Consider the following 9,664-nt stretch of genomic DNA (forward strand, 5'->3'; position numbering starts at 1 on the left):
CGGCTAGTTTTTTTTTTTTTTTTTTATTTTTTAGTAGAGACGGGGTTTCACCATGTTAGCCAGGATGGTCTCGATCTCCTGACCTCGTGATCCGCCCGTCTCGGCCTCCCAAAGTGCTGGGATTACAGGCTTGAGCCACCGCGCCTGGCCTATTTATTTATTTTTGAGACAGAGTCTCACTTTGTGGCCAAGGCTGGAGTGCAGTGGTGCGATCTCGGCTCACTGCAACCTCTGTCTCCCAGGTTCAAGCAATTCTCCTGCCTCAGCCTCCCAAGTAGCTGGGATTACAAGCATGTACCACCATGCTGGGCTAATTTTTGTATTTTTAGTAGAGATGGGGTTTCACCATGTTGGCCAGGCTGGTCTTGAACTCCTGACCTCAGGTGATCCACCCTCCTTGGCCTCCCATAGTGCTGTGTGGGGTTTTAGTTTCGTCACATCCCACTAACACTTGTGATTGTCTTTTATTTTAGCCATCCTAGTGGGAGTGGTATCTCATTGTGGTTTCGATTTGCATTTCTCTAACAACAAATGATATTGAGCACCTTTTTGTGTGTTTATTGGTCACTTATATATCTTCTTTGGAGAAATACCTATTCAAATTCATTGTTCATCTTTCAATTGGGTGGTCTTTTCGTTGACTTATCTCTTATCCGATGTCTGGTTTGCAAATATTTTATCCCATTCTGTGGGTTACCTTTTCACTTTCTTGATGGTGGCCTTTGAAGCACAAAAGTTTTTAATTTTGATGAAGTTTATCTTTCTTTGTCCCCGTGCTTTTGGTGTCTCCAAATATTATTGTTGAATTGTCCTCCTTTCAATTCTATCAGTTTTTGTTTCTTATATTATGGGGCTCTGTAGTTAGGTGCATATATGTTTGTATGTAAATTGCTTCTTTTGAATATTTTGAATATTTTTTGAATATTTAAAAAAGACAGCCTACTACCCTGACAAGCAGCACCATTTCTTCTGACCTCTTTTCTACCTCATTCTGGTCATTCTTAGTTCTGATCCTGCCCCAGCCGATGGAATAGCCACTGTACAAAATCAGGGTCAGAGCAAACCAGCTAAGCATGCTCTCTGCTAGGCAACCAGGGCCTTGAGAAGTGGGTGCTTGGGTGTCCTTGAAGTTCTTCTGTCTGCCTTGAGCCTGCCTTCTGACCAGGTCCCCTTGACCAGGGCTGGGCCGAGTTTGTGGTTCTTAGCTCTGAGAAGGTGAGGGCAGGGGCAATAAGGTGACTATGCCCCCAGAACGATGCCATCAATCCTGAGGACTTCCCAGAACCTGTCTACAAGAGTTTCCTCATGAGCCTCTGTCCTCGGCCAGAAATAGATGAGATCTTCACTTCTTAGTGAGTTTCTTGGGTTGTGCTTGTCGTGGGAAAAGGGTGGTGGCCAACAATCCCCTCCTCCCACCTGCCATGCCGGGAATCAGGAGGCTTCACTGGACAAGGGGGTTGTCTAAGCCTCCAGGCCCAAGGGATGTGGACCTGCACTCTTCTCTCTGGCCTGCAGCCATGCTAAGGCCAAACCCTACATGACGAAGGAGCACCTGACCAAATTCATCAACCAGAAACAGCGGGACTCCCGGCTTAACTCCCTGCTGTTCCCGCCAGCACGGCCTGACCAGGTGCAGGGCCTCATCGACAAGTATGAGCCCAGTGGCATCAATGTGCAGAGGGGTGAGAACTAAGGGAACCCCTTGTCCCCTGTGGTCCTGTCCTGCCTTGGCAGTGGGGCTGCAGCCCTGACAGCTATCTCCTGTCCCCCAGGCCAGCTGTCACCTGAGGGCATGGTCTGGTTTCTCTGTGGGCCGGAGAACAGTGTGCTGGCCCAGGACAAGCTGCTGCTCAACCATGACATGACACAGCCACTCAATCATTACTTCATCAACTCGTCCCACAACACCTACCTGACAGGTGGGCTCTGATAACCTCGGTGCCAACCTCTGCTTTCACAGGGGTTCTCTGCATCCTCCACAGGGGTTGCCCACATGCTGCTGGCCCTGAGAATAACACAGACCATGATGGAGTGGGGTGGGGGAGAGCTGGGCTGCCTTTGGGTGATGCCCTCACCTCTTCCCCATCCTCTGGCTCAGCCGGCCAGTTCTCAGGCCTCTCCTCGGCTGAGATGTACCGCCAGGTGCTGCTGTCCGGCTGCCGTTGCGTGGAGCTAGACTGCTGGAAGGGGAAACCCCCTGACGAAGAGCCCATTATCACCCACGGCTTCACCATGACCACAGACATCTTCTTCAAAGTGAGACCCAGGGCACAGAGGCTGGTGGTAGTGACAGTAGGGAAGGGCTCTGGGCCAGAAGCTTTGAGGGGTTGGAGGGCTGAAGCTAGAAAGGAGGAATGGCTGGAAGGCCTCAGACCAGTGGGGACCAGAGGGGATTGGGGGCCAATGGCGGCTATCCAGTTATATATATGTGTGTATTGAAACTAGGCAGGGGGGAAAGTGCCATCATGGGATAGGCAGTCAGAATGCTGACTTTCTGTTCATGGAGTCTCCTTCTCCTCCAGGAAGCAATTGAGGCTATTGCAGAAAGCGCCTTTAAGACCTCCCCCTATCCTATCATCCTGTCATTTGAGAACCATGTGGACTCGTGCGTATCCAGGCCCATTTAGCCACATTCGCACCCAGTCCCCAGTCTCCTGCCTGCAACTGTCCTCCCCGCAACTGCCCCAGCCTCTAGCCATCGCCTGGAGCTTCTCCCATGTCTCAATATTATCTCCCTAAGGCCCCATGTTCTCCTTCTCGAGTCCCTCCCTCCCTGACCTCCTGGCCCCTGATCTGGGTCATCAAGGGCACAAAAGGATACACAATAGGGTTGGTGCTGAGTGACTGAACCCCACCCCCACTTTGGCTCCCTGCAGACCCCGCCAGCAGGCTAAGATGGCTGAGTATTGCCGGATGATCTTCGGGGATATGCTGCTCACAGAGCCCCTGGAAAAGTTCCCAGTGAGTGGGCTTTGCTGTGGGACATTTGGGCCTTGGACCTGGGAACCTGGGGCAGGGTGAGGACCAGGTTAGGGAGGGAGACACTCCTAAGGATGCTAGGGTTCACTTGGTTAGATGTGAGTCTGGGATCCTGTCACCTACCATGTGTCAGGCTCTGTGCTGGGCTTCAGGGTATGCTAGTGACAAAGACACAGTCCCTGCCTTCAGGTGTATTACCCTCTGGTGAGGAGACAGACAAGTAACCAGGCCATTACAACTCAGTGGTTGTTATGGGAGCACCTAGGGAGTTCTGATCTGGTCTTGGGGGATCCGGGAAGGCTTCCTGGAGGAAGTGATGGACAGGGCTCCTAGATTAGCCTGTTAGGTCCTCCTGGTGCAGATGGCCTTGGGCCAGGGTCCTATACTTAGGGACAGCTACAACAAGCGCCAGATGAGCCGCATTTACTCCAAGGGATAAGCTGGATTTATCTTGGTGAGAATGGGATGAGGAGAAGTAGTGAGAGGTGGATCAAGAGGAGTGGTGGACACCAAGGGAGCATGCTTGGTATTAAGGAGCTCAGGCTATGCCATGAAGGTGAGAAGATGGTGCTGACCTGCTCTCCACTCCATAGCTGAAACCAGGTGTCCCCCTGCCCAGCCCTGAGGATCTCAAGGGCAAGATCCTCATCAAGAACAAGAAGAACCAGTTTTCCACCCCCACCTCCTCCAGTAAGGATCCTGGTGGGGAGGCTGAGGGCAGCAGCCCACGCAGTGCCCCTGCAGGTGAGGGCACAGATGAGTCAGGGAAGACTATGGTGGGGGTATTAGGAGCAGCTGGAACAGGAGAGGGGCTGGACCTGGAGGAGCCATGCAGGAGCCAGTACCGACAGAGCTGTGTGTGGCAGTGTGGGCTGGCGAGGAAGGGACTGAGCTGGAGGACGACCAGGTGGAAGAGGAAGAGGAGGAGGAGTCAGGAAACCTGGACGAAGAAGAGATTAAGAAGATGCAGTCGGATGAGGTGTGTGGGGGTAGCCCTGGGCCCCGCTGTGTCATCCTTCACTGCTGAGCCCCTGGGTGGGGGCCTTGGGCCACATTCCTGGGCTCTCCACCGTCCTCCTCTTCTTTGCCCTCCCCTCTCCTCCTTAGGGCACAGCAGGCCTGGAAGTGACAGCTTATGAGGAGATGTCCAGCCTAGTGAATTACATTCAGCCCACCAAGTTCATCTCCTTTGAGTTCTCTGCTCGTAAGTTAGCATGAGTGGTGTTGGCAGGTGGTCAGGCTAGCCTCAGGAGAAGCCTGTTCCCAGACCAAGCAGCTTGACCGGTGGGTAAGAGGAAGGCGGATCTCCCCCTTCCTTGGACTTGGGGCCCTGCCTATAAATACCCAGCCAGGGAGTCAGGCAAAGGGCTTGCTTAAGTGGCAGTGGCTCCCAGTTTCTCTAGTGAGGAACTTGGCACCAAACAGAATGCTCTGGAGTGTGTCAGTGACAGGCTGGGCGTTATGACAGGCCACCTTGGCTGGGATGGCCTGGGGCTCCTGCAGCTGCCTGCAGGCTCTGTGATTCCCAGGGCTGAACTGTGCTGTGGGCTGGGCCAAGTCCAGAAGCCCTGGCCCTGGGACATGAGACTTCCTGAGAGGGAGTGGAGGCAGAGAGAGCCACCAGAGCATACCGCGCCATTGCACTCTTCCCCTTTCGTGCACACCCCGGCTGTTTACCTTTATCTTCTCTGGACACAAGCACAGTACGTTCCTCTCACTCTCTGTGCATGTCCCGCACATGAGCACCTCTTTCTGTCTCCTCCTGTGCACAGTTGGACTTCTGTAGCACCGACTTCTCATCCCTGAACCCACAGCCTGCATCCCCGCCTGTGCACACTCATGATGTGTACTACACTTAATGTGCCCCTCTCCCCAGTGACATTCAGCCATAGCTTACACACCTCACTCCCTGTGCACATCAAAGCACGTGTTCACATTTCATGTGTGCACAGCATGTTACTAACCCCCTAGGCTCAGCCTGGCATGTTCCCCATGCCCTCTATGTCCATCTATGGCATGTGGGCCTCACTCTCCACATCCACGGCACACACCCCACCCCTGTGCACACACACTGAGAACACCTCTCACCCCAGCAGGCACTGTGATCCATACACTTCTCCCAGAGGTTGGTCCCTAAACCTCAGGCCTCAGTGGCAATGTGGGTTGGAGGCATTTCCATAGGCTAGACGGAGCTGCCCCAAAGGCGAGGCCAAGACTGAGGGAGGGGACAGCCTGATAAGACTCCTCCCCTCCCTTTCTCCCCTATATAGAAAAGAACCGAAGTTATGTCATCTCGTCCTTCACAGAACTCAAGGCATATGACCTGCTTTCCAAGGCCGCGGTGCAGTTTGTGGAGTATCCTTGAGGCTTCAGTGGCCAGGGTCCCTGGCTGGGGTGGGGAGCTAGAGGAGGGCCTGGGGACAGGGCCCCCAGGGTAAGCTGTTAGGTCCTCCTGGTGCAGATGGCCTTGGGCCAGGGTCCTATACTCTGGGACAGCTACAACAAGCGCCAGATGAGCCGCATTTACCCCAAGGGAACCCGCATGGACTCCTCCAACTACATGCCCCAGATGTTCTGGAATGCTGGATGCCAGATGGTTGCCCTCAACTTCCAGACGATGGGTGAGGGCATTGCCAGGCCCCTAAGAATCCTTCCCTGGTCCCTGTGCCCCCTACCTTTATATCCCTGAGGGGTCTTTGGAACAGCCTGGGGAGTCCTGCTGTTTGTGTACTCTGAGAACATGCCCAGGTATGTGAGAATTTGGGGGTAGAAATGCATTAGCCTGTGTGCCTGCGCATACATGATGGATGTGAAGATGCCAGGCTGGCCGCTCCACCCAGGTGTGTCTGTGGGCCACCTGCCCCAGCTGCCCCAGCTCCCACCACAGGTGCTCGGCCTGGCTGTGGCTTTGCTCCTTGCTGCCTCCAGTCTATGGACCCTGCCTAAGAGAGGAGACACCCCAAGGAACCAGACTGGGACAGGAGAAGCCCTCATCCTCATGGTCCACCCAACCTCCCCATTCACCAGACAGCAAAGGCTGGGAATGGAGGAAATGGAGACTGGCACAGCTACAGAGCTGGGCCTTCCTCACTGAGTGTCCTTGTCCCTCCAGACTTGCCCATGCAGCAGAACATGGCAGTGTTTGAGTTCAATGGGCAGAGCGGCTACCTCCTCAAGCACGAGTTCATGCGCCGGCCGGACAAGCAGTTCAACCCCTTCTCAGTGGACCGCATCGACGTGGTGGTGGCCACCACCCTTTCTATCACGGCAAGGCCCTGGGACAGACAAGTGGCCGGGAGGCTGAGGTCTTGAGTAGAAGGGCACAGGAGCCCACCCCTCAATCAACTCCCAACCCCCTCCCCTGATATCCTGGAAACTTCAGCCCCAGCCAGTTCCTGCAGTAGCAAGTTGCCTTGGAAACTGCCTCCTCCTCAGCACTGGAGGCTGCCACTTGGTCCCCATGGAAACCAACGGGAAGGGTTGAGGCTGGGGTGGGGGAGGGGAGGAAGAGTGGGCAGAGTGGGGCAGCCAGAGCCCCAGGTCCTGGGGGAAGGCGTTGTTCCCTCTTTGACTGGGGAGGGAGGTGGGAGGCCCGCCTCTTCCCTTCATGCTAGAAACACCCTGGTCCTCAGAGCTTAGCTGTAACCCGTGGGCTACACAGCCTCTACTCGTGGCCAGAGCTGAATGAGGTTCTTCATAACACCCAAGAACGAATGCTTCAGCTCTAGGGAGCCAGGGGCCCCAGATGCTTGGGGAAGAGCCTGGGTGGGGATTTGATGCTGGTTTCCCTGGGCCTCTGCCCCCAGGTGATCTCTGGGCAGTTCCTGTCAGAACGCAGTGTGCGCACCTATGTGGAAGTGGAGCTGTTTGGCCTTCCTGGGGACCCCAAGAGGCGCTATCGAACTAAGCTGTCACCCAGTACCAATTCCATTAATCCTGTCTGGAAGGAGGAGCCCTTTGTCTTTGAGAAGGTGGGGGCCAGGGCATGGCAGGGCAGAGTCTGTCTACTTCTTGGCCTCTACTTACAGACAAAAGGAAGTAAATAAGGCAGCTCCTTGACCTTCCTCCTCCTCTTTCTACCCCTCAACCTGGTGCAAAACCCAAGTTTACAGAAGTTTACTTGGTAGGCAGAGTGTGTGTGTGTGTGTGTGTGTGTGTCTGTGTGTGTGTGTGTGTGTAGATTAGAGGCAGAAATGTGAACTCAGGGTTGAGGGTCCCATGGGGGTCTTTTGCCCCACTGGATACCCACTAGGAAAGCTGCCAAGTGCTGTCTGCACCAGGTCCCCTCAGCCCTGGGCTGCACATCTCGCCCTCCTCCCCTGTGTGGAACCAGCCATGGCATGAGCTGTGGGGATGTCTTTGTATATGGCCTAGAGTGTGCTCTCTGTCTGTCCTCACCAAATCTGGTGACACTCACCATGTTCTCACAGTGATGCTGAGACTTCTGGAGCCAGGGAGGGGGACAGCTTGGCTCCTTTCTCCCCTCCCAGCCTGTCATGTCCCCACCTCTCCCCAGATCTTGATGCCTGAGCTGGCCTCTCTCAGGGTGGCTGTGATGGAGGAAGGCAACAAGTTTCTTGGACACCGCATCATCCCCATCAATGCCCTAAATTCTGGTAAGGAGCGGGGTCCTTCTTCACTGTTCCAAGATCAGCAGCAGGAGCCTGTGCACAGGGTGGAGCAACTTCTGGAAGGGCGCCTGGAGTGAGGCCTTACCTAAGCCCCCACATTTCAAGGAGTAGGGCAGGAACAGTACCTCTCCAGGAACCTGACAGAGGCGGGAACTCTGCCCACCTAACAGAATTGCTGTAATTTTCTGAAACGGCTGGGGCAGTTTCTCAAGTAGCTGACACTTATGGGCATTTAAAATGTGCTAAGGGCTTATAATACATTCTCACAATAACCACATGAGTAGACACTCATCCCCTCTTCACAGATGAGGAAAGTCTCAGAGAGTTAAAGGAACCTGGCTGAAGTCACACAGCCAGGATAGTGCAGTGCCAGAGTCAGACCCTTGGGTCCTGGGCTGTGTGTGCACAGCGCTGGCAGGAATGGGCTCTGGCTCACTGCCAACCCCGTCCTGTCTGACAGGGTACCACCACCTGTGCCTACACAGTGAGAGCAACATGCCCCTCACCATGCCTGCGCTCTTCGTCTTCCTGGAGATGAAGGACTATGTACCTGGTGCCTGGGCAGGTAGGAGCCCATGGCATGCCAGGAGCCCCAGGGTGTCTGTTCCCCCTTCCTTCCCATCCAGCCAGCCTCCAGAGTGGGGTGAGATCCAGATGGGGCATCCTGGAGTGGGTGAGGACAGGGGAGACTTCCAGGCACATCTCCATATACACCATGTTGTAATGTCCTGTGCACCCACCCAGATCTCACTGTGGCCCTCGCCAACCCCATCAAGTTCTTCAATGCCCATGACAAGAGGTCTGAGAAGCTCAAGGAGGCCATGGGAGGGCTGCCTGAGGTCTGTGTTGCCTGCACTGCTGCCAGGGGCTCACCAGAGCTCGGCCCTATTTGTGGGAGAGGATGGGGGGAGGGCCTAGTCCCAGGCTCGGGGAGAGAGGGCTGTCAAGCCCCCTTCCTAACCTGCTCTCCCTACACAGAAGCCCTTCCCACTGGCGAGTCCAGTTGCCAGCCAGGTCAATGGTGCGTTGGCCCCAAGGAGCAATGGGTCACCAGGTATGAGCTCCGGTCTGCACACCTACTGGGGGCACCTCCACCTCTGCACCCACAGACACTTCCCTTTAAAAAATTTCACCTGGGGAAGGAAGGGCTGTGTCTGAAACCTCAGTGCCAGGAAAGTGCGGGGCAGGGGGCACATACTGCGACTCCCAAGGGGCGGGGTGGGGTAGGCGAATGGAGCCAAGGGGCCCCCCCCGGAGCACCTGCCAGCCCAGCCCAGCCCATGGCTCTTGCAGCAGCCAGGGCCTGGGCCAGGGAAGAGGCTATGAAAGAAGTTGCGGGTAAGGCGTGCTGAGCCCGGTGATCTCGGGGATGAGCCTGGGGCGGGTCCGGGGCTCCTTGGGGGTTGGCCAGGCAGGGCGGCCTGGCTGGTGGTGTGCCTCATCCCGGCCTCCGCAGAGCCACGGACCGCCAGCCTGGAGGAGCTCCGGGAGCTAAAGGGCGTCGTGAAGCTGCAGCGGCGGCACGAGAAGGAGCTGCGGGAGTTGGAGCGGCGCGGAGTGCGGCGCTGGGAGGAGCTGCTGCAGCGGGGCGCGGCGCAGCTGGCCGAGCTCGGGCCGCGGGGCGCGGGGGGTGGCGGGGCCGGCAAGCTCGGCCCGGGCAAAGGCTCTCGCAAGAAGAGGTAAGGCCCGTGGCGGTGCCCTGCCCTCTGCAGCGCGGGCGGCGGAGGATCTCAGGGCCTGTCCCCACGTGGCCTCCCCAGGAGCCTGCCTTGCGAGGAGAGCGCCGGAGCCGCGCCGGGCGAGGGCCCTGAGGGCATGGACGCGCGCGTGCGGGAGCTGAAGGACAGGCTGGAGCTGGAGCTGCTGCGGCAGGGCGAGGAGCAGTACGAGTGCGTTCTGAAGCGCAAGGAGCAGCACGCGGCCGAGGTGGACGGGAGGGGAGGGGAGGGGAGGGGAAAAAGGAAAGAAAAAGTCAAAAGAAAGGAATGAAAGACCAGGACTTGCCAGCTGGATAGTGATAAACCATGTTCAGGAGAGGCTAGTTATCCTAGCCA

The 9,664-nt window shown here is 56.3% G+C and overlaps 1 protein-coding gene across 2 annotated transcripts in view; it reads left to right on the forward strand.

The window, feature by feature from the left end:
• Window positions 1-530: 530 nt before the first annotated feature.
• Window positions 531-9,664, forward strand: part of PLCB2 (phospholipase C beta 2) — a 12,304-nt gene continuing 3,170 nt past the window's right edge. The window contains exons 1-19 of one of the 2 annotated variants that reach the window (XM_017867870.1): window positions 531-1,352; window positions 1,516-1,682; window positions 1,773-1,919; window positions 2,099-2,256; window positions 2,523-2,605; window positions 2,877-2,961; window positions 3,573-3,723; window positions 3,846-3,958; window positions 4,087-4,183; window positions 5,250-5,334; window positions 5,476-5,600; window positions 6,092-6,246; window positions 6,786-6,950; window positions 7,496-7,595; window positions 8,071-8,175; window positions 8,355-8,449; window positions 8,589-8,664; window positions 9,067-9,289; window positions 9,371-9,536. In XM_017867870.1, coding sequence (XP_017723359.1) covers window positions 1,306-1,352; window positions 1,516-1,682; window positions 1,773-1,919; window positions 2,099-2,256; window positions 2,523-2,605; window positions 2,877-2,961; window positions 3,573-3,723; window positions 3,846-3,958; window positions 4,087-4,183; window positions 5,250-5,334; window positions 5,476-5,600; window positions 6,092-6,246; window positions 6,786-6,950; window positions 7,496-7,595; window positions 8,071-8,175; window positions 8,355-8,449; window positions 8,589-8,664; window positions 9,067-9,289; window positions 9,371-9,536 — 2,343 coding nt within the window. In that variant the 5' untranslated portion in view covers window positions 531-1,305. The remainder of the gene's footprint in view (window positions 1,353-1,515; window positions 1,683-1,772; window positions 1,920-2,098; window positions 2,257-2,522; window positions 2,606-2,876; window positions 2,962-3,572; window positions 3,724-3,845; window positions 3,959-4,086; window positions 4,184-5,249; window positions 5,335-5,475; window positions 5,601-6,091; window positions 6,247-6,785; window positions 6,951-7,495; window positions 7,596-8,070; window positions 8,176-8,354; window positions 8,450-8,588; window positions 8,665-9,066; window positions 9,290-9,370; window positions 9,537-9,664) is intronic. The other variant, XM_017867880.1, reaches the window with a different exon arrangement.

The sequence above is a fragment of the Rhinopithecus bieti genome, unplaced genomic scaffold (genome assembly GCF_001698545.2).
Source record: "Rhinopithecus bieti isolate Rb0 unplaced genomic scaffold, ASM169854v2 scaffold_115, whole genome shotgun sequence".
Taxonomy (NCBI): Eukaryota; Metazoa; Chordata; class Mammalia; order Primates; family Cercopithecidae; genus Rhinopithecus; species Rhinopithecus bieti.